This window comes from Cnephaeus nilssonii (assembly GCF_951640355.1).
Source record: "Cnephaeus nilssonii genome assembly, chromosome: 1".
NCBI lineage: Eukaryota > Metazoa > Chordata > Mammalia > Chiroptera > Vespertilionidae > Cnephaeus > Cnephaeus nilssonii.
Window position 1 is genome coordinate 27,664,184 of NC_137072.1, and position 19,206 is coordinate 27,683,389.

General features: G+C 42.5%; 1 protein-coding gene across 7 annotated transcripts in view; it reads left to right on the plus strand.

Annotated features, from left to right (window-relative positions):
* Window positions 1-5,910: 5,910 nt before the first annotated feature.
* Window positions 5,911-19,206, plus strand: part of DCLRE1C (DNA cross-link repair 1C) — a 64,634-nt gene continuing 51,338 nt past the window's right edge. For 6 of the 7 annotated variants that reach the window (XR_013813575.1, XR_013813576.1, XM_079772094.1 and 3 more), the window contains exons 1-5: window positions 5,911-6,079; window positions 10,053-10,104; window positions 13,540-13,624; window positions 16,487-16,546; window positions 18,802-18,857. Coding sequence is in view for 5 of the 7 variants with exons in the window: in XM_079772094.1 (XP_079628220.1) it covers window positions 5,971-6,079; window positions 10,053-10,104; window positions 13,540-13,624; window positions 16,487-16,546; window positions 18,802-18,857 (362 nt within the window). In the remaining 2 variants the exon portion in view is untranslated. The remainder of the gene's footprint in view (window positions 6,080-10,052; window positions 10,105-13,539; window positions 13,625-16,486; window positions 16,547-18,801; window positions 18,858-19,206) is intronic. The other variant, XM_079772095.1, reaches the window with a different exon arrangement.

A 19,206-nucleotide genomic window follows, 5' to 3' on the forward strand; every position in this document is an offset into this window, starting at 1 on the left:
GGGATTAAATGAACCAAATCCACAGGATCCTGCATAATTCTTGACAATTAGTAAACCCACAATAAAAGACACCTACAGCTTTATTTTTTCCTGACATTACCTTCATTATTACATGTAAAATAATCCGTTTACTCACATCTTCCAAATTTATTTCCTCAGATTTCCAGATCTCTCTCTCTGAACTCTAGATTTGTATATCCCAAAACACTTAGTTGTCCAAAACAACCCCCTCTAAACGCCCCCACACCAGCTCCTTGCCCAGTCTTCCCCTTTCAGTAGATGCCTCCCAGAGTTCACTCTTTCTCTTACCCTCCATATCCATCCATCAGCAAAGCCTGCTGACCCTTTTGTTTTTTTATCCTTACCAGAGAATATGTTTATTTATTTGAGAGAGAGAGAGAGAAAGAGAGAGAGAGAGAGAGAGAAGAAGAAGAAGAAGAAGAAGAAGAAGAAGAAGAAGAAGAAGAAGAAGAAAAGAGAAGAAACATGATGTGAGAGAGAAACATCACTTGATTGCCTCTTGTATGCACCTGGTGATGGAACCAAAACCTAGGTATGTGCCCTGACTGGGAATTGAATGCATAGACTTTGGGTGTACTGGATGAGGCTCCAACCAACTGAGACACCCAGCCAGGGCAAAAACATATTGGCTTTACTGCTGCCACCCAAGTCCAAGCCACCGTCATTTTATCCCCTCTGGTTATTGCAATAATCCTCAGTAGTTCTCTCTTGATCCCCATAGTCTATTCTCGATACAACCATCAGTGAGATTTGTTTGAAACGTAAGTCAGGCCCTGGCCAGTGTGCACAGTGGTTAGAACATAGGCCTGAGTACCTCAGGTTCGATTCCCAGTCCAGGGCACATATTGGATTGCAGGTCCAAACCCTGGCCCGGTCAGGATTTGTGAGGGAGACAACCAATCGATGTGTCTCTCACATCAGTGTTTCTCTCTCTCTCGCTCTCTCTCTCCCTCCCTCCTCCTCCTTTCCTCCCTTCTACTTGCTCTAAAAATCAATGGGAAAAATAACCTCAGGTGAGGATTAACAAAAACAAACAAACAAATAAAATATAAGTCAGGTTAGGTCACTCCTCTGCTCACAATCCTGTAATGGTCTCCATTTTATGGAGTAAAAACCAGAGTCTTTACATGGCCAGCAAAGCCCTGTACCAAGACTGGCACACAATCCCGCCTTCCTTGCTCGGTAGTCCTGGATCACTCCTCTCTAGCCACCATGGCCTCCTGGCTGCGCTTAGAGTAGTTCCCACATTGGGGCCTTATTTGCAGCTGCTCCCTCTGCCTGGAAGGGTCGTCCTCCTATTATCCCTTTGGCTAACTTCCTCATCTTCAAGTCTTTGCTAATGTTTCAACTTGCCCTTCCCTGTCTCTCTATTTTGCTCTTCCATCATGCTCTCTATCCTCCTTACTATATTCTAGTGTTTCTTTTTTCCATAGCAATTGTCATCTAATATACTATTTAAATTGCTTGTTTTCTAATTTTATTGTTTATTTTCTACTAGCATGTGATTTTATAATGACAGAGATCTTAGCCCAGCCTGTGTGCCTCAGTGGTTGAGTGTCAAACCTATGAATCAGGAGGTCAAGGTTCAATTCCCTGTCAGGGCACATGCCTGGGTTGCGGGCTCAATTCCCAGTAGAGGGCATGCAGAGGCAACCGATCAATGATTTCCTCTCATCATTGATGTTTCTATCTCTCTCTTCCTCTCCCTTCCTCTCTGAAATCAAAGGACAGAGATTTTATTAATGAAACTCCTAGAACAGTGCCAGGAGTTATTACACAGTAGGAACTAAAGCAATACATATTAAATGAATCTTTTTTACCACCACCACTACTATCCCCACCAATGCCACTATGACACTGTGGAAGCAGTATACCATGGTGGCCAGTAGTATGGTGTCTAAGGCATGACCTTCGATTTGAATCTGAGTCCTAACACTAGCAACATAACTTCCTGCAAGTTACTTAACTGCAGTTTTCTTACCTGTAAAGTGAAGACAAAAACTGTACCTATCTAATGGAGTTGTTATAAGGATGAAATAATAAATATAAAGCATTTCGGACAGCATGTGGAACTACATAAATGATAGGTGTTTTATTTCCGTTAGAATATGCACTCATTACCACATAGGTATTTCTCTGCTTTGTTCACTGCTATATCTTTAGTGTCTAGAACAGTACCTGTCACATAGTAGATGGTCAGGGAGTGAATCAGTGAATCCACACCATTACATTTCCAGGATGCCGCAACCTGCACGACTAGGGTTCAGGATCTGAAGGAGGAGCCGATGCACAAATGAAAATACTATACAAGAAATATGGATTTAGAAGGCCTGGGCGGCCAGGTGGAGACCTCTCTCTTGGAGAGACATACCGAAACCTGGCCTTGTCTGCTTTTTATTCAATTTTAGATACACATCTTGCCCTCAGTAAAGCACAGCAAACAGGTAACAGACAGAGTCTCTAAGGTCAATAAAAATCAGTAAAGATCAGTAAGGTTCAGTAAACATTTACTTTGAGGCTAGTAGGTCAGGAAATTGCTTCCAGCCACCACTATCTCAACAGAACAATGGTGCTTAGCGTTAGCCTGCCAACGCCCAAGGCCCAACGGCCTCCCACGCCCAAGGCCCAACGGCCTCCCACGTTCCTTGGTGCACTCGTAAGACAGTATTGGGAAAGCGGTGGCTTCCCGCACCTGGAGTATTGTGATAGCTTCCCACCCAGACTCCCTGCCCCACATTGTTCTTTCTAACTCAACTCCAGTGGTTCTTAAATTTTAGGGTCTATCAGAATCTCCTGGAGGGTGTGTTAAAACAGATTGCTGGGCCCCATACCCAGACTTTCTGATTTAGTAGGTCTGGGCTGGGGTAGAGACTTTTTATTTCCATCAGTTTCCCAAATACTGTTGGTGATGCTCTTGTAGGGTCCACACGTTGGGGAATACTGCTCTAATCTAACATGTCACTCCCTGGTTTCTAACTACCCAGGCTTCCAACTGCCACTCAAATTAAAGTTTAAAGTCTTTGGCTTGTGTACAGGCCCTCCTGGTCTATTCTCTTCTTATCTGGTTTAGCCTTGACTACCCTTGTTAAGTTTCTCTTATTTCACCTCTTTTGAGCCCAACACTTTGGTTAAAAAGAACTATTTTCAGTGCCCAGTCTGAATGAAAGCTCATTCCAGGGACTTCCACTGTTCTAGGGCCTGGATGCTGAACGCTAACTCACTTTCTCTGCTCAGGTTTTCTGATGGCCCCTTCCTTCTTGCAGAACTGAGTTTTCTCCTTGGTCTCCATACCACACCTTGAGCGCACTTCCATTCAAGTACTGCAAAACTTTTTCCCATGAGGTTCTTTTCCTGCCAGACTGTGAGCTCTTGGGATGCCACGGGTGATTGTTGTATGTACTTCCAGGTTCAAGTACAGTGCCTGGCACTTAGTGGATGCCCAATAAATAATAATAGTTAATATTTATTGGACACTTACTATTTTCCAGGACTTTGGGGTAGCTCGCCTTCCTCCTTCCCTCCCTCCCTCCCTCCCTCCCTCCCTCCCTCCCTCCCTCCCTCCCTCCCTCCCTTCCTCCCTCCCTCCCTTTCTTTCTTCCTTTTGTCCAGTTGAGATAATCATCAGAATGGACTGTGCTGATTCACTCACAGAGAACTCCTCCCCACCCCCTGATTTCTTTGTCCTGCTTTCCCTCTCTCTTACAAAAACAGCTGCCTGCACTGATGTTAAGATGGTCTTTAGGACAGGAGTCCACTATCTTCTCAGGCTGATGGCACTGGAATAAACTGTCTTACCTTGCACCAGCACCCGTCTCTCAAGTATTGGCTTTTGAAGTGGTGGGCAGCCAAACCTGAGTTCAGTATCAAGTGGACAAATAAGAATATGAGCATTTTCTTCACCTGCCTTGCCAGGAGCTCCAAATTCTGTCAGAGGTAGACACACTAGAGTCTCCAGCTACCAGGCTCACTGCAGAATTTGTATTTAGGTGTAGACAACCTAGCCAAAGGGATAGCCCTCTTTTATTTAAGACAAACCATCTTATACTGAATCAAAGGTGTTGGTGATAGTATACTAGCAGAGTGCTTTAGTCAAATTAGTGATTATGGTGTCTATACCTCTTTATCACCACCACCATTCTTTTTCTTCTTCTTTCTCTCCGCCTTCACCATCTCCTCCTTAAAAACAAAACAAAACACCATTTAATGAGAATCTGTATTTAAATAGAGCTCTGGGTAGCATGGCTTCAGGAACATGTTGATAGTCTCTGAGGGTGGCATTTTGATTCCTGATTCCCCTGGTTAGAATTCAATTGTTCCTGGATTTATTTCTATATCATTTTTTGTCTCTGTGGAAACATTCCTTTAGCATGTTCTGCAAACTTGTTGTCTCTAAATAGATTGGTAACTACTTGAAGGCACATCTTAGTTACCTATATAATCACTGCAAGGCTTGTCACTGTGCTATGAACAGAGCGTCTAAAGTGTTTGAGTTGTGATTATTAGTATTGTGGTGTGTGAGATATGCTGGGAAGGGCACATACATGCTGTTGTGACAATTTGGTGAATCAATACTTTAACAAATCTTTTTATAAAGTGGTTTTGAAGCTTAAAAATTTCCAAACCACCCCCCCTCACCTTACCATTTCTTTTTCTTTTATACTGAGAAGGCTAAAAAGGCTAATTCCAATGTAACCCTGATATTTGGGGGGCTAGCAATCTGAATCTGTGCCAGCAAGCCCAGTGTACATTCTTGATAACCTATAAGTAAGTCACTGCCTCTTTCCCAGAAACTGGTCTTGCAGAACCTGTTATCTAAATGCTCACATTTCACAGAGGCCATAAAGTGTGAACAGTGCACAGCCCCGGGGAGGGGGTGTTATTAGTGCTGGCACCAGGCCAGACCATTAGATATGGCCTGGAGACCCCCAACACCTGTGGTCTTCTTGCAAACCCCGCGAAAAGGACCGGAAGCATAAACTATATTTGAGGGACAAAGACACCAGAAAGATATAAAAGAGAAGCCCTCTGCAGGTTACTTTACTCAGATTTGGGAAGTTATTCCACTGACTCCGCCAGCGTAAATAAACAGTGTAACTCCTTTTCTCTAAAAGTGTTGCTTGGTTTTTCTCTGGTCTTCTGCAACAATACAACTTTCAAAAAATAAGAAGGGCGGTGGAGAGGGGAGGGAGGTTGGCAGCTAATCTATCCTTGGGATCTTTACTATCTGCCCTAGGAACATGCATCTGAGTTGTGATCCTCAGAGATCGTGTATTTATTTACTCAGTTTGGAGTTATAAATGGAAGCGGGAATTAATAGTTATTGAATCTACCATGAGTCAGATACAGTTTTTTTCTCATACCATCCTCATGGTTATTTCATTGATGCTGGGAAGAGAAGAAGGGAAACTGAGCTCGGTTTCAGGCTGTCAGTGGGTAAGCAGGAAGAGGAACACAGTCTGATTTCAAGAGAAGCTCTGCATCCCCCCCGCCCCCCCCCCCCGCCCCCCCACACCACCCCATGCATCCACCCTTTGCATCATTGGGTGGAGCCGCCTGCTACAGTGCTCTTTCTCTTCGCGCTAGTCTCCCTGCATAGGCACCGACAACGCTTCACCAAAACTACATCGTGCTGTGTCAATGGTTTCCGGCAGAAGCCACACGCCTAGCTACACCCTCGGTCTAACCCAGCCGCCCCAGCCCTAGGCTCTGCAGCGGCCTCGCAGGAGCGCAACGCACTGCTGACATTTAAATCCTCAGGTTCCGGACCCGCGGAAACGCTCCTAGGCACCGCCCCCCCTTCGCAGGGCTCCTATGATTGGGCGAGGCTGAGCCCAGCTGGCCAATGGTGAGGCGGAAGCAGCTTCCCGGAAGTGGCGGCGCGGCCCGGCATTCCTCGACCTCCGCGGCGGGCTTCCTGGCGGAGCTAATGCTCCGGGGTTGGCTGGCGCTATGAGTTCCTTCCAGGGACAGATGGCCGAGTACCCAAACATCTCCATAGATCGCTTCGACAGGGAGAATCTGAGGGCCCGCGCCTACTTCCTGTCGCACTGCCACAAGGGTGAGTGAGCGCGGCGTGCCGCCCACTCCCTGGGGACCCGGGCTGCGCGGGTTCGGGCCCCTCCCCTCCGGGGGCTGGAGAGGAGGGAGGTCGGGGGTCCGGGGCCTGGAGCGAGGGACTGCGGGCTCTGGCGGGCCAGGAGGGAGACTAGCAACTGCACCTTGTCCCAGTCTGGCTCTCCAGTCTCTGAGGCTTATTTCCTCATCTGTACCAGTGCCAGCTGCGCACCGAACCCAGGCAGTTTGATCAGGCACAACTATTACGTTCTGGAGGCGCTCCTAGCGGCCAATAGGCAGAGGTAGGCGAGGATTACTTACTTCTCACACATCCTCGCTACTGTGTTATGAAGGAGAATGTGATGGAATTCTGCCACACTCCCCAAACATTAACAGGTAGGCACACTCTCTCTGAAATCAAGCATCCGTCAGCAAACTCGCCAACTGCAAGCCATTCCCCCCGTCCCTTCCCCCCCCCCCCCCCCCAAAAAAAAAAACCCACCCCCTGTCTTAGATAATTTGTTCACATCCAATAGAAAAGGTTCATTTTCATTTACCTTGTAGATGGCCCGGTCAGGCAACCAGAATGCTAAGATTTCACAGCTGGATGCGGTTAGGGATGAAGCCTGAAGCTTCCACCCCTAAAGATATGGCCTCCAGACTAGGTGCTCCAGGCAGGGCAGAGTGTCCCTAAAACATTTAGCCAATCTCCAGAGATGGCATACCGCTAATTTCACAGCCATTGTCCGTCTTTAGTATCTGTTATGCTGATTAACGAGTCACTAACTTCACCAAGGAAAACAGTTTTTAACATTCATTATGCTAACTAGCACAGCCTTTGGCGCCGATGAGAGGTGAAGATAAGCTACAGCACTCTAGTAGCTGCTGGTAGGAGGGTGGGCTTCCAGAGTAGCTTGAGAAGGATATCCCATCCACTCTTGAAGATTGAATTAGAGCATAACAAACAGATACACATGCATATCATACGGTGTAATTTTAAGGTAAATTACAGATATTGAGCATTGTCCTTCCTCAATGATTGGTGTGAAGACCAACTTGTCTTATGTGTGGAATCAATCACTTTAATCTGGTGTAAATTGTTGACATTAACTGCTTTGGGGAAACACTTCTTTCTTGCTCAAAGCCACCAATTATCTATCTTTAATGAGGAAAATCTGAAGCTCCTCTTCCATTTGCTAAATAGCCCTGCGAGCCTCTTTAAGGGTCTTTCTCCTTATTCTTGAGAATAACTTTTTGGGGGTCTTTTTTTTTTTTTCATTGAGAATCTGCTGCTGGATGCAGATGCCCCTGTTTTTTACCTTTTGTGTTAAGTCTCACTGCAGTTTTTGAATGTGTTAGCTGTGATTAAAGTATGGCAAAGGGGGTTGCCTTCGGGTTTAGGAGCAATGAGTTTGGAGAAAGAATTCATCTAAAAGAATTTGTGAAATCATCTTAGTTTGTATGTTGAAGCCAGAAATTGCTTCTCGAGAAATTTATAATGTTCCCTGTTCTCGAATTATGAGTGGGTCTGTTTACTCAACCAGGGGTGTAAACTCATCAAGGGCAAGCACTCAACTTCTGCTTTTGGTGTTTTCCTATGTTGACTCCTGGTGGTTTATAACCGTTTTGGGACAGAGACGTTTTTGGATGTTCTGTGGATCCCCCTCCCCCAATTCATATGTTGAAGCCTTTAACCCCAATGTGATTGTATTTGGAGATAGGGCATTTAGGAAGTAATAAGGTTAAATGGGGTCCTAAGGGTGGGGTCCTAATTTGAAGAGGAAGAAATCCCTCTACACACACACACACACACACACACACACACACACACTCCCACACTCCCACACTCCCACACTCCCCTACCCCTAGGAAAAGTCCTGTGAGCAGACAACAAGAAGGTCTGCAAGCCAGGAAGAGAGGTCTTATTAGAATCCAACCTTGGACTTCAGCCTCTAGAACTCAGACAAATAAATTTCTGTTGTTTAAACCCCCAGTCTATTGTATTCTGTTATGACAGCCAGGGCTAGTCACCCACTGTTGGGGAGAACCCCTCTGGGGACAACTTATGATTTATTCTGGTCAAGGAAGAAAGAAAAGGCCCCAGAAAGGAGTCAGGGTGCACTTCTAACAGCACAAAGCCAGGGCTGTCATAACAGAATACCACAGCCTGGGGTCTAAACAACCACCCTTTGGTGCAAATGTTACCTGTGTTTAAATGTCATCTTTCTGTGTCTGTTAATTTGGCAGACGAATACATAATATCTGGTAAAATCTATGAACTACTTTGCTAGAAAAGTTGCACATAAACATGTTAATATCACATTTTGATACAATTTGGGGTAGGCCATGGATCCGCTTGATGCTAGTTTATGGAACATCTGGAACCCAGTGCTGTGCTTGGAGTGGGGTAGACTTTACGAACCATCAGTGAGGCCTGGAGGAAGAGAGGGGACCCATGGCCTGAGATAGTCACCCAGTGCTGGGGAGGACCCCTTCAGGGGACAACTTATGATGATTTATTCTGGTCAAGGAAGAAAGAAAAGGCCCCAGAATGGAGTCTCTGGGTGCACTTCTAACAGCACAAAGCAAATTCACTCTGGCTCTGCTGGCCACTAGTCAGGAAGGGACCTGGAGAGTGGGTGGGGGTCTTGCTTAAACAGCTCTAGAGTGCTGCCTACTGACTTAGTTCCAGAGCAGGAGCAGAGTTCTGAATCTGCCTCCTTTTTGCCATGACATAAACTCTCTGGAAACCCCAATTACTGAGATTCCTGCCCTCCGGTGCACCTTTTGGCCCTAAACACCTGTGCCAGGAGTGATCTGAGAAGATTCACCTTCCAAGTGATCTGAGAAGATTCACCTGCAGGTGGATTGTCCTTTGGAGGCATCTGTCTAGCGAAGGCCTGCCACGTGAGGTGTGGTGACTGCCTTGTGTTCACTGGAGTCAAGGATCGCCACATATAAACCAAGTCACGTGTATAGGTGGTAATTAGGATAATTAGAATTTGTTTGATCTAACTAAACAATTTAGAAGTATTTGGTCATTGTTATCGAGGCCCTTTGCATGCTCAAGGTCAGAGTGTATTAGAATGCACTCTATATTTCAGTGATGGCGAACCTATGACACGCGTGTCAGCACTAAATATTTAGTTTTTGGTTTATTAAATACAATTATATATAACAATTATACATTTATGTTATTTAAACTATAAATATCACGAAATAATGTTTTTTCCTCAAAGTGACACACTACCCAAGTTATGCTCAGTTTTTTGGCGAAGTTTGACACACCAAGCTCAAAAGGTTGCCCATCACTGCTATATTTAATGTGCTATTTCGTGTAAATATTACCTGTGTTTAAATGTCATCTTTCTGTGTCTTGTTAATTTGGAAGACTGTGGAACAAGCCTGTGTAGATAGAAATATCCCACTTTTCAACCCAGCAGTCACAGTAGGCTCGAGGATAACACAAACTCTTCTTATTCTGGGCTAAGCCTGAAGGATTTCCTAGAGAATTCCGTGGAAGCAAGCTTGAATTTCAAGATGGACTAACTTAAGTGATAAATTGAATGGGTCACAGAGAGCAAGGACTGAAGGGTGATTGGATTGAAATGAAAGAAGGGGGTAAAAGAAGTTGCTGGAAGCAGTTCTGAATGAGACCCTGATCACTCTTTTTCTGTGGCTGTTCGGAGTGATTTATACTCTGCCCTAAGATTCAGGGAACCATTCTTCTTTTAAATGGCTTCTGATGGCTCAGAGGAAGAGATGGTCAACTTTTAGTGGTTCCTGTCTTATTTTCAGATCGATTCTTCACCTGCAGAAGAAAGAGTCAATAGCCTATATGAATCAATTCTCTGATAAAAGTGAACCTGTCATGTGTTTTCTCTTAAAAGGAAGTAAAAAAGAGCAGACAACTGAGTTTCCTTGGGCTAAGTAAGCCTTTGAAAATGTAATGTGTTTATGATTTTTTTTGTTTTTAGATCATATGAAAGGATTAAGAGCCCCTGCCCTGAAAAGAAGGTTGGAGTGCAGGTAAATTTTTTTGCTACTTATTTGTGTATGTATATATCTTTAACCATTTTAATTGAGCCATAAAATCTCTACTGAAGAGTACATACATTAAAAGGGTACAATCTGAAGAACTTTTACAAGTGAAGCTTCCACCCAAATCAAGAAATAGAGCAGAACCAGTATCCCCGTACCTCCTCCTAGTCAGTGCCTTCTCCCTAAGGTCACCTCAGTTTTGTTGTTTTTTTAAAAAATAAATCTTTATTGTTCAGATTATTATAGTTGTTCCTCTTTTTTCCCCCCATTGTTCCCCCCCACCAGGTTCACACCCTACCCCCTGCTCTTACCCGTCCACTGTCCTCGTCCATCGGTGTACAATTTTTGTCCAGTCTCTTCCCGCACCACCCACACCTTCTTCCCCCCAAGAATTGTCAGTCCACTCCCTTTCTATGCCCCTGATTCTATTATATTCATCAGTCCATTCTGTTCATCAGATTTTTTTATTCACTTGATTTTTAGATTCACTTGTTGATAGATACCTATTTGTTGTCACTTTGTTGTTCATAATCTTTATCTTTACCTTTTTCTTCTTCTTCCTCTTCTTAAAGAATACCCTTCAGCATTTCATATAATCCTGGTTTGGTGGTGATGAACTCCTTTAGCTTTTTCTTATCTGTGAAGCTCTTTATCTGACCTTCAATTCTGAATGATAGCTTTGCTGGGTAGAGTAATCTTGGTTGTAGGTTCTTGCTATTCATCACTTTGAATATTTCTTGCCACTCCCTGCATAGTTTCTCTTGCTTTTGGGTACAGCAGCAATCTGTTCATTTTCATTTTTATAAGAGAGTGTATGTGTAAGTGGTTGTCCCACTATAAAGAATCATATAATATTGTTGGATTTTTTTCTTAAAGCTGAACTATTGTATTCTTTTCATCAGCCATTATCTAAATCTAAATTCCAGATTCCCAAGATGCCTATTTGGGAAGGGCCCCGTTGACTTTTTGACTTTTGAACCAACCAGTGGATGTCAGGCTAAGTGCTATCTGCTAAGGGATATTGATAGTCTGTGTTCTTGATAATGAATGTTATATTTATTGAATATTTATATATATTCAAGGCACTGCATGTTTATTAGTTCATCAGTTTCTTTGAGTGCCGGTGATGAGTCGGGCACTGTGCTGGATGTTGAGGACACAATAGTGAGCAACCATTTGAAAATCCCTGTCTTTTTGGGGCAGACATCCTCATTAGAGCCTTTTGATAACCTTTTGAATAGATACTCCTACTATTTAGATATTTTTATTGTTATTATTACTATAGATATTATTTCTATTTTACAGATGAGGAAATTGAGGAACCAGAGAGGTTAAATTAGTTGCCCAAGGTCACACAGCCAGTAGGTGGCAGGACCAGGATTTCAACCAGGTCTGTCTGATTTTAGAACCTGTGTATTAGTTAACTATTGCTGCATAACAAATTACCCTAAAACATAGTTACTTAAAACAACTAATAATGCATTCTCTCAGTTTCTGTGGGTTAGGAATTCATGGTGCACAGTGAGGATGGCTGGTTTTCTGCCTGACTGGGGCATCATCTAGGGGCTGACCTGAAGGCTTATTCTTTCCATATGTGACACCTGGGCTGAGAAGACTCAAATGCCTGGGGCTTCTTGGGCATTCCTATGTCCAAAAAAAATCTCTTCAACATGGTGTTTCATGATAGCTGTACGACAACGAAGACTCCTCCTCTTCCTCCTCCTCCTCCTCCTCCTCTTCCTCCTCCAGCTCCTCCTTCTCCTCCTCCCCCTTTCTTTTTCTCCTCCTCCCCCTCCGTCTCCTCCCCCTCCCTTTTCTCCTCTTCTCTCTTCCCCTTCCCTTCCCCTCCTCCTTCCTTTCCTCCTCCTTGCCCTCCTCCTCCTCCTTCCCCTCTTCCTCCTTCCTCTTCTTTCTCTTCTTCCTCTTTCTCCTCCTCCTTTTTTAAAAAAAATATATTTTATTGATTTTTTACAGAGAGGAAGGGAGACAGATAGAGAGTTAGAAACAACGATGAGAGAGAAATATCGATCAGCTGCCTCCTGCATACTCCCTACTGGGTATGTGCCCGCAACCAAGGTATATGCCCTTGACTGGAATCAGATATAGTTAAAACCCGGGACCCTTGAGTCCTCAGGCTGACGCTCTATCCACTGAGCCAAACCGGCCAGGCTCTTTTTTTTTTTTTTTAATGCTCACTCAAGGACATGTTTATTGATTTTTAGAGAGAGGGGAAGGAAGGGAAAGAGAGAGACAAACATTGATGTGTGAGAGAAACCTCTATTGGTTGCCTCTCCTATGCACCCCAATGGGGGCTTGAACCTTCAGCCTGTGTATGTGCCCTGACTGGGAATCGAACCTGCCACCTTTCCGTGTACAGGGTGACACTCCCACCAACTGAGCCATTTTGGCCAGTGCTTCTTAAATGGAAACTAAAAAAAAAAAAAGTGTATGTCCCAGGAGAGAGTAACAGGCAGCTATATCGCCCAAAGATCTATCCTCAAAAGTCCTGCAATATTACTTCCATCATGTTCTGTTGCTTAAGACAGTTACAAAGTCCTACCCAGGTTCAGGGAGAGATTAATATAAAGACCTCCTGTCATTGGAGGAAATTTCATGTCCATTTAAAAATATATATATTATTGATTTTTTACAGAGAGGAAGGGAGAGGGATAGAGAGTTAGAAACATCGATGAGAGCGAAACATCTATCAGCTGCCTCCTGCACACCCCCTACTGGGAATGTGCCCACAACCAAGGTACATGCCCTTGACTGGAATCGAACCTGGGACCTTTCAGTCCACAGGCCGACCCTCTATCCACTGAGCCAAACGGGTTAGGCTTTCATGTCCATTTTGTAAGAAGACTGTATGGATGGGGCTATATATTAGTGTGGGCATCTTTAGAAAATACAGTCTGCCACAGATTATTTTCCTAACCTTTAAGTTATATTGTTGAATTTTTAAAATTTATCATGAAATTGACCTCTGCTCACTTAAAAACCAAACAAACAAAAAAACCCTCAAACAAAACAGAATAGACGTATATGAAGCAAAATTCAGAAGTCTTCTGTCCCTCCCACCACACCCCCTTTCCATTTCCCATTTGGTGGTATCTTTCTAGACACACCCGATCATGTACAATAATGCATCTTTAACATAACATTGGTGAGGGCCAACCTTTTAAGGAGATCAGAGGACACTGTTTTTTTCTTTCTGCTTCTTCCCCATCCCTTTACACTCTCGATGGGACTGAGATAGTTACTGGGGTGTTGGCACGTTGGGAACTACACTAACACTTCGTGTGCCAGCTCACATTTTGTATTATTCGAGATGAACTGATATATGATGAAATGTATTTTCTAGTCACCAAAATGTCTCATTTTGGATCCTACTGAAGTAGCTTTTTTTTTTCCTTTCTCTTTCAGCTTGAAGGTTTACTTATACTGTTCTCCTGTTACTAAAGAGTTGTTGTTAACTAGCCCGAAATACAGGTTTTGGGAGAAAAGAATTGTAAGTTTTATTTTTTGAATGATGCCACTTTTTTTTACTGGGAAATACTTTTTGAGGTAGATTGAACAAAACATTGGAATTATTCAAAGCCCAATTCCTTGCACACTACGTTCATTATAATATTGATATTTAGCCTTTATAATTAAGTTTAAAAGAGGGCAACATTTTATATTTGAGTTTGCTTTTCTTGTCCCTCAATAGTTTAATCTTGGTTCTTAGTTTTATCTCTTTGAATCTCTGGCTATGTTGCATTTTAGTACTCTAAAGTGTAAAATGGTCATTAACATAATTAATAAATCATTTATTTAGACCATGGGATAGTTTAGGAAAAATAAATAAAACTTATGGGTTATAATAAGAAATGGTTAAGAACCAGAATAAAAATAGAATGAGTAATTTTGAATCTGGCAGAATAAAATGGATCTAATTAATGGAAGGGAGATACAGTAATGGGGAGAAAAACAGAAGTATGCTACTTAGAAAATGTGAAGATGCCAGGAAAAGTTTTGTTATAACAGTAATTACTATAAATATCAATGGATTTAACTTAGTTATTGATCAAAAGACAAATTCTCAGTTGAGGTTAAAAATTAAGAAAGAGCCACTAGCCTTAGTCTACAAGAGATATAGTTAAAACAAAAAGGATAAATGCAGGTTAAACTGGGAATAAAAAGGGAAAACTTGTAGTAAACAATTAGACTCTAAAAATGCTAGAGTGGCAATTTTTATATCATACCAAGTAGAATTGAAAGCAAAAAAAAAAAATTTCTAAGTTTCAAAGAGGATGTTATATACTATTAAAAGGAACAATGGATCAAGAAGATATGAAGATACATGCAATTGACAAGGTAACATCAAACCAGATAAAGTAATAACTGATCCTCCATACTTGATTAGAGAAAAAGAACCACAGTAAGTGAATAGAATTAGGGCTCATTATGTGGGTTAAACCCTAAGTAATTATGGGAACTGGCAGATAAGTCTGAACAAGTTTGTAATCTGTTTGTTGTTGGACTTCTGACAGCTTTCAATTTCCCCCTCCACACTCTCTCTGAAAAACAATGGGAAAAATATCCTTGGGAGAGGATTTGCAACAACAAAAAAGATGCATATAAAAATACAGAATGATAAAAGGAAATTAATAACAGCAATTCATTTTTTGATAGTTGCTATAAGGTATTTGATAATTTAGACAAAGTGGATAGATATCTGGAAAAGTAGGAAAATACAAAATCGAGGCAAGAAAAATGGAAAACTTGAATAAATCAGTAACCATCTAAGAAATTAAAACAATTTTTAAAGATTTCTTAAATAAAGCCCCAGGCCCAGATAATTTTATAGGTGCATTTGCCAAATATTAGAGAACAAATAATCCCTGTACTAGATGAATTGTTGTAGGAGATAATAAAAAGATAAGCCACTCAACCCTGCTGCCAAAATCCTATATAATAAAAGTGTAGTATGCAAATTGCCCGTTCTGCCAGAGTTCTTCCAGGAGTTTGACCAGAGGGTGGGCCAGCAGGGGGAAAGGAGGGAGGCCCCAGCGCTGGCAGGCGGCTGGGGGAAGGGAGGGAAAACCCGGCCGGCAGCTGGCAGCCACTAGGTACCCTACAAGTGCATGAATTTCATGCACTGGGCCTCTATTAGATAATAATAGTACATGGGAGGGTAAGGCCATTGCATATCCTAATATATAAAAAGCCAGGGGCCGTGACGACCTAAACGACCAGATGACCGAACAGCAGGCTGTGTGGGATGACTGGGCCGGCGGGGGGGGGGGGGGGGGGCAGTGAGGGACGACCAGGCCAGTGGGGGGGGCAGTTGGGGGCAACCAGGCTGGTGTGTGTGTGGGGGGGTTAGTGGAGGGGCAGTTGGGGTGACCAGGCTGGCAGGGAGGGCAGTAAGGGGCGACCAGACTGGCGGGGGGGAGTGGCAGTTAGGGGTGACCAGGTGGGGGGAAGTTGGGGGCGACCAGGCTGGCAGGGGGGGAAGTTAGGGTGACCAGGTTGGCAGGGGGTGCAGTGAGGGGCAACCAGGCCAGCAGGGGGGGGCAGTTGGAGGCGACCAGGCCAGCAGGGGGGCAGTTAGGGGCAACCAGGCTGGCGGGGGGGGGGGGGCAGTAAGGGGCAACCAGGCAGTCAGGCAGGTGAGCAGTTAGTTGCTAGTGGTCCAGGATTGTGAGAGGGATGTCTGACTGCTGGTTTAGGGATCGGGCCTAAACCGGCAGTCGGACATCCCTCGAAGGGTCCCAGATTGGAGAGGGTGTGGGCTGGGCTGAGGGGACCCCCCACCCCCGTGCATGAATTTTGTGCTCTGGGCCTCTAGTGTAAACATAAAAAGGTGAATAATTATGTTCATTCATTCATCATCTACTTATTGAATGCCTCTCTGTGTCAGCTATTGTTTTGGTAAAATGTGCAAGTATACCTTGGAGCACTCTGTAGCAGCTCAGATATGTGAATTAGGCCAACATATCAGGAATGGATTCACACTGTTCTGTGGCACAAAACCTAAACACATAGAACACATAACTGTGTGTTTTACAAAAATTCAGGTTCAAGAGATGGGGAGGTGAAGGGAAGAAGATTGAATTCGTGGAAATACAATTGCTGTCAAAGGAGATATGAGTTTATAAGGCACTTAATATATGTTACCACATTAAGCTCAAGAAAGGTATTATTTTAGCTTTATCATATTTTCAGGCTGTTTAAAATATTTATTTTAGTGAATGTTATAGAGAGCCTATAACTTCTTCTCTTAGTCCTCTTTCTATGTTTGAGATGGCAAAGGCCTATAAAGCAATGAAAAACTGTGGAAATATATAATATGATGTATACATGACCTCTTATTTTATTTTAATAGATATCAATTGAAATTGAAACTCCTACCCAGATATCCTTAGTCGATGAAGCATCAGGCGAGGTAACTAAATATTAAATGTCATGTTTTTGAAAATTAATACTTAGTGCTAAAATGATTATTTACCTTTCGTCTTGATTTTGAATGTTCATTTAACCATAAATAAAAATTATAGTAATTGAGTGAGTTGTGGGAAAATACACCATATATAACATACTTATTTTTTACTTCCCAAGGGCTGGATATAACTTCTGTCAGAACGGGTCCTTTCTAATATTACATGTTAATGATGGGAATGCCAGTTGTTGATATTACTATGAGATGTCGTTGTCACATTTAATATGCTTATTATAAATGTTCAGGATATAAAATGGTGCTTAATATTTTTGCAGCAAATTTATGTATGATTTTTCCCCTGAATCATTGCATTTTCTTTTTCATCTTTTTCTCTTTTCTTCCCCCGACCCCTGAATCATTTTTCTATTCAAGAAAAAAACTTGGTCCAGGTGGATCTATTTATTTTTTGTCCTTAAATTTAGAAGCAGGTGCTTTTGTCTTGTGAGTGTATTATTTTAATAATAAATAGGACTGTGGACCTACCTTTTATTTGCTGTTTCTTTTAAAAATATATTTTTATTGACTTTAGAGAGGAAGGGAGCGGGAGAGAGAGATAGAAACATCCATGATGAGAGAGAGTCATTGATTAGCTGCCTCCTGCACACCCCACACTGGGGATCGAGCCTGCAACCCGGGCATGTGCCCTGATCGGGAATTGAACCATGACCTCGTGGTTCATAGGTTGTCGTTCAATCACTGAGCCACACTGCCTGGGCTTATTTGCTGTTTTTATCTCAAATTATACCTAGAGCTAGGAGGTATTTTCCTAATTTTTGGCAAATCTAGTGAATATTTGTTCCACAGTCTGATTATAACCTGCTTTGTTGCCATGGTGAACTCTGAGGGGTGTCCTTTGTTGTGAGACTGTGATCAGACAGGCCCTGACTTTTCACATTTCCTCTTTGGAGAGGATCAGGCATTTGAAGTACTCTTCATCAAATCATTGTTGAGGGAGGACTGCACGGCCAGATTAGGGTGGGTTAAAAGGATGGCCTGAACCTTTCTCGGTGCCAGCCTGAAATCAGTTAGCTGACATGTTTTGGAGACTTAATCTCATTGCCTTGCTACCTTGTGACATATGTTGGTGAAAGGCTTTCTTAAAATTGGGCCCTAGGCAGCAGATAGCTCTCGTTGAGCAGACTCTTCTGTCCCACTCGGGCCCTTTATGTTTCTTTTCGTGCTCTGTGGCTTGTGTGTGTTGTGTTTGCAGCTCTAACCAGTAGGAGACCCTGTTTTAAAGGGGCCTTCGGAATGAATGAAGTTAGACTTATGGGAGAAGCTGGTGTGTCCAGAGCTCTGCCCACTCCGTCCCCTACTCCGTCCCTACTCTGCCCTGAGGACTGAGAGGCAGTATTGCCCATCAGGCTCAGCCCCAACAGGATGGTGTGCAGTATGGTGACTTGGGACCAGGCTACACCAAGCTTGCTTTATTTATTTATTTATTTATTTATTTATTTATTTATTTATTTATTTATAAATAACAGCTTTATGACATATAATTCACATACCTTACAATTCACCCCACTTAAGGTGTACATTTCAATGGTTTTTAGTATATTTACAGACATATATCCATCACCATAATCAATTTAGAATATTTTCATCGCTCAAAAAGAAACCCTGTACCCATTAGCAGTTACTCCCTAATCCTTCCTCCCCTCTGCCCCTGGCAACCACTATTTTACTTGAAGTCTCTATAGATTGCCTATTCTGGAAATTTCATATAAATTGCATTAGACAAATGTGACTTCTTTCACTTTACCTAATGCTTTCAAGTTTTATTCATGTTGTAGTATATATCAGTATTTCATTTCTTTTTATGGCCAGATACTATCTCATTGTATGGATAGACCACATTTTGTTTATTCATTCATCATCTGCTAGACCTGTGGACTGTTTCTTCTCTTTGGCTAGTATGAATAATGCTGCTTTGAACATTCATGTCCAGGTTTCTGTGTGGACCTAAGTGTTCATTTCTCTTGTGTATGTACACGAGTGTTCATTTGCTGCATCATATTGTAACTCAACGTTTAACTATTTTGTGGCAAGGATTCCACTTGTTTTCAGAGTTTGGAGAGAGAGAGGAAATGAGGAGAAAAGGCACATTCTTGAGAAGTACTTGAATATGTTCTACTAAGGAGGGATTTATTTAGCTGGGTCCTAATGATAACTTATTATTTTTTCTTTATTTTTCTTTTTAGAAGGAAGAGATTGTTGTGACTCTCTTACCAGCTGGTCATTGCCCAGGATCAGTTATGTAAGGGAACTCATCTATTTAGTCATTTTATTATATGTAGAATTGTCTAATATTTGTAGAAATACGTTTTTAAGGTCTAGCAACTAATATGTATAGGGAGATTTGATTATTTTTATGGCACTTTCTTTAATCTTTGTTTCCAAATTGAACTTGGGGGACTGAGGTGAATATCAAGTTTGAAACGTGTGTTTCTTTATCATGGAAGTCTTCACTAGCTATTTCTCCATTATTGGTTTTACATTTTCCTATCACATGGATTTTTCTCTCCATGAAAAGGAATGATCTCAACTACATATAATATAGTTGAGAGTGCTGACATATTTCTGGGGACATCTATTGCAAACTCAAT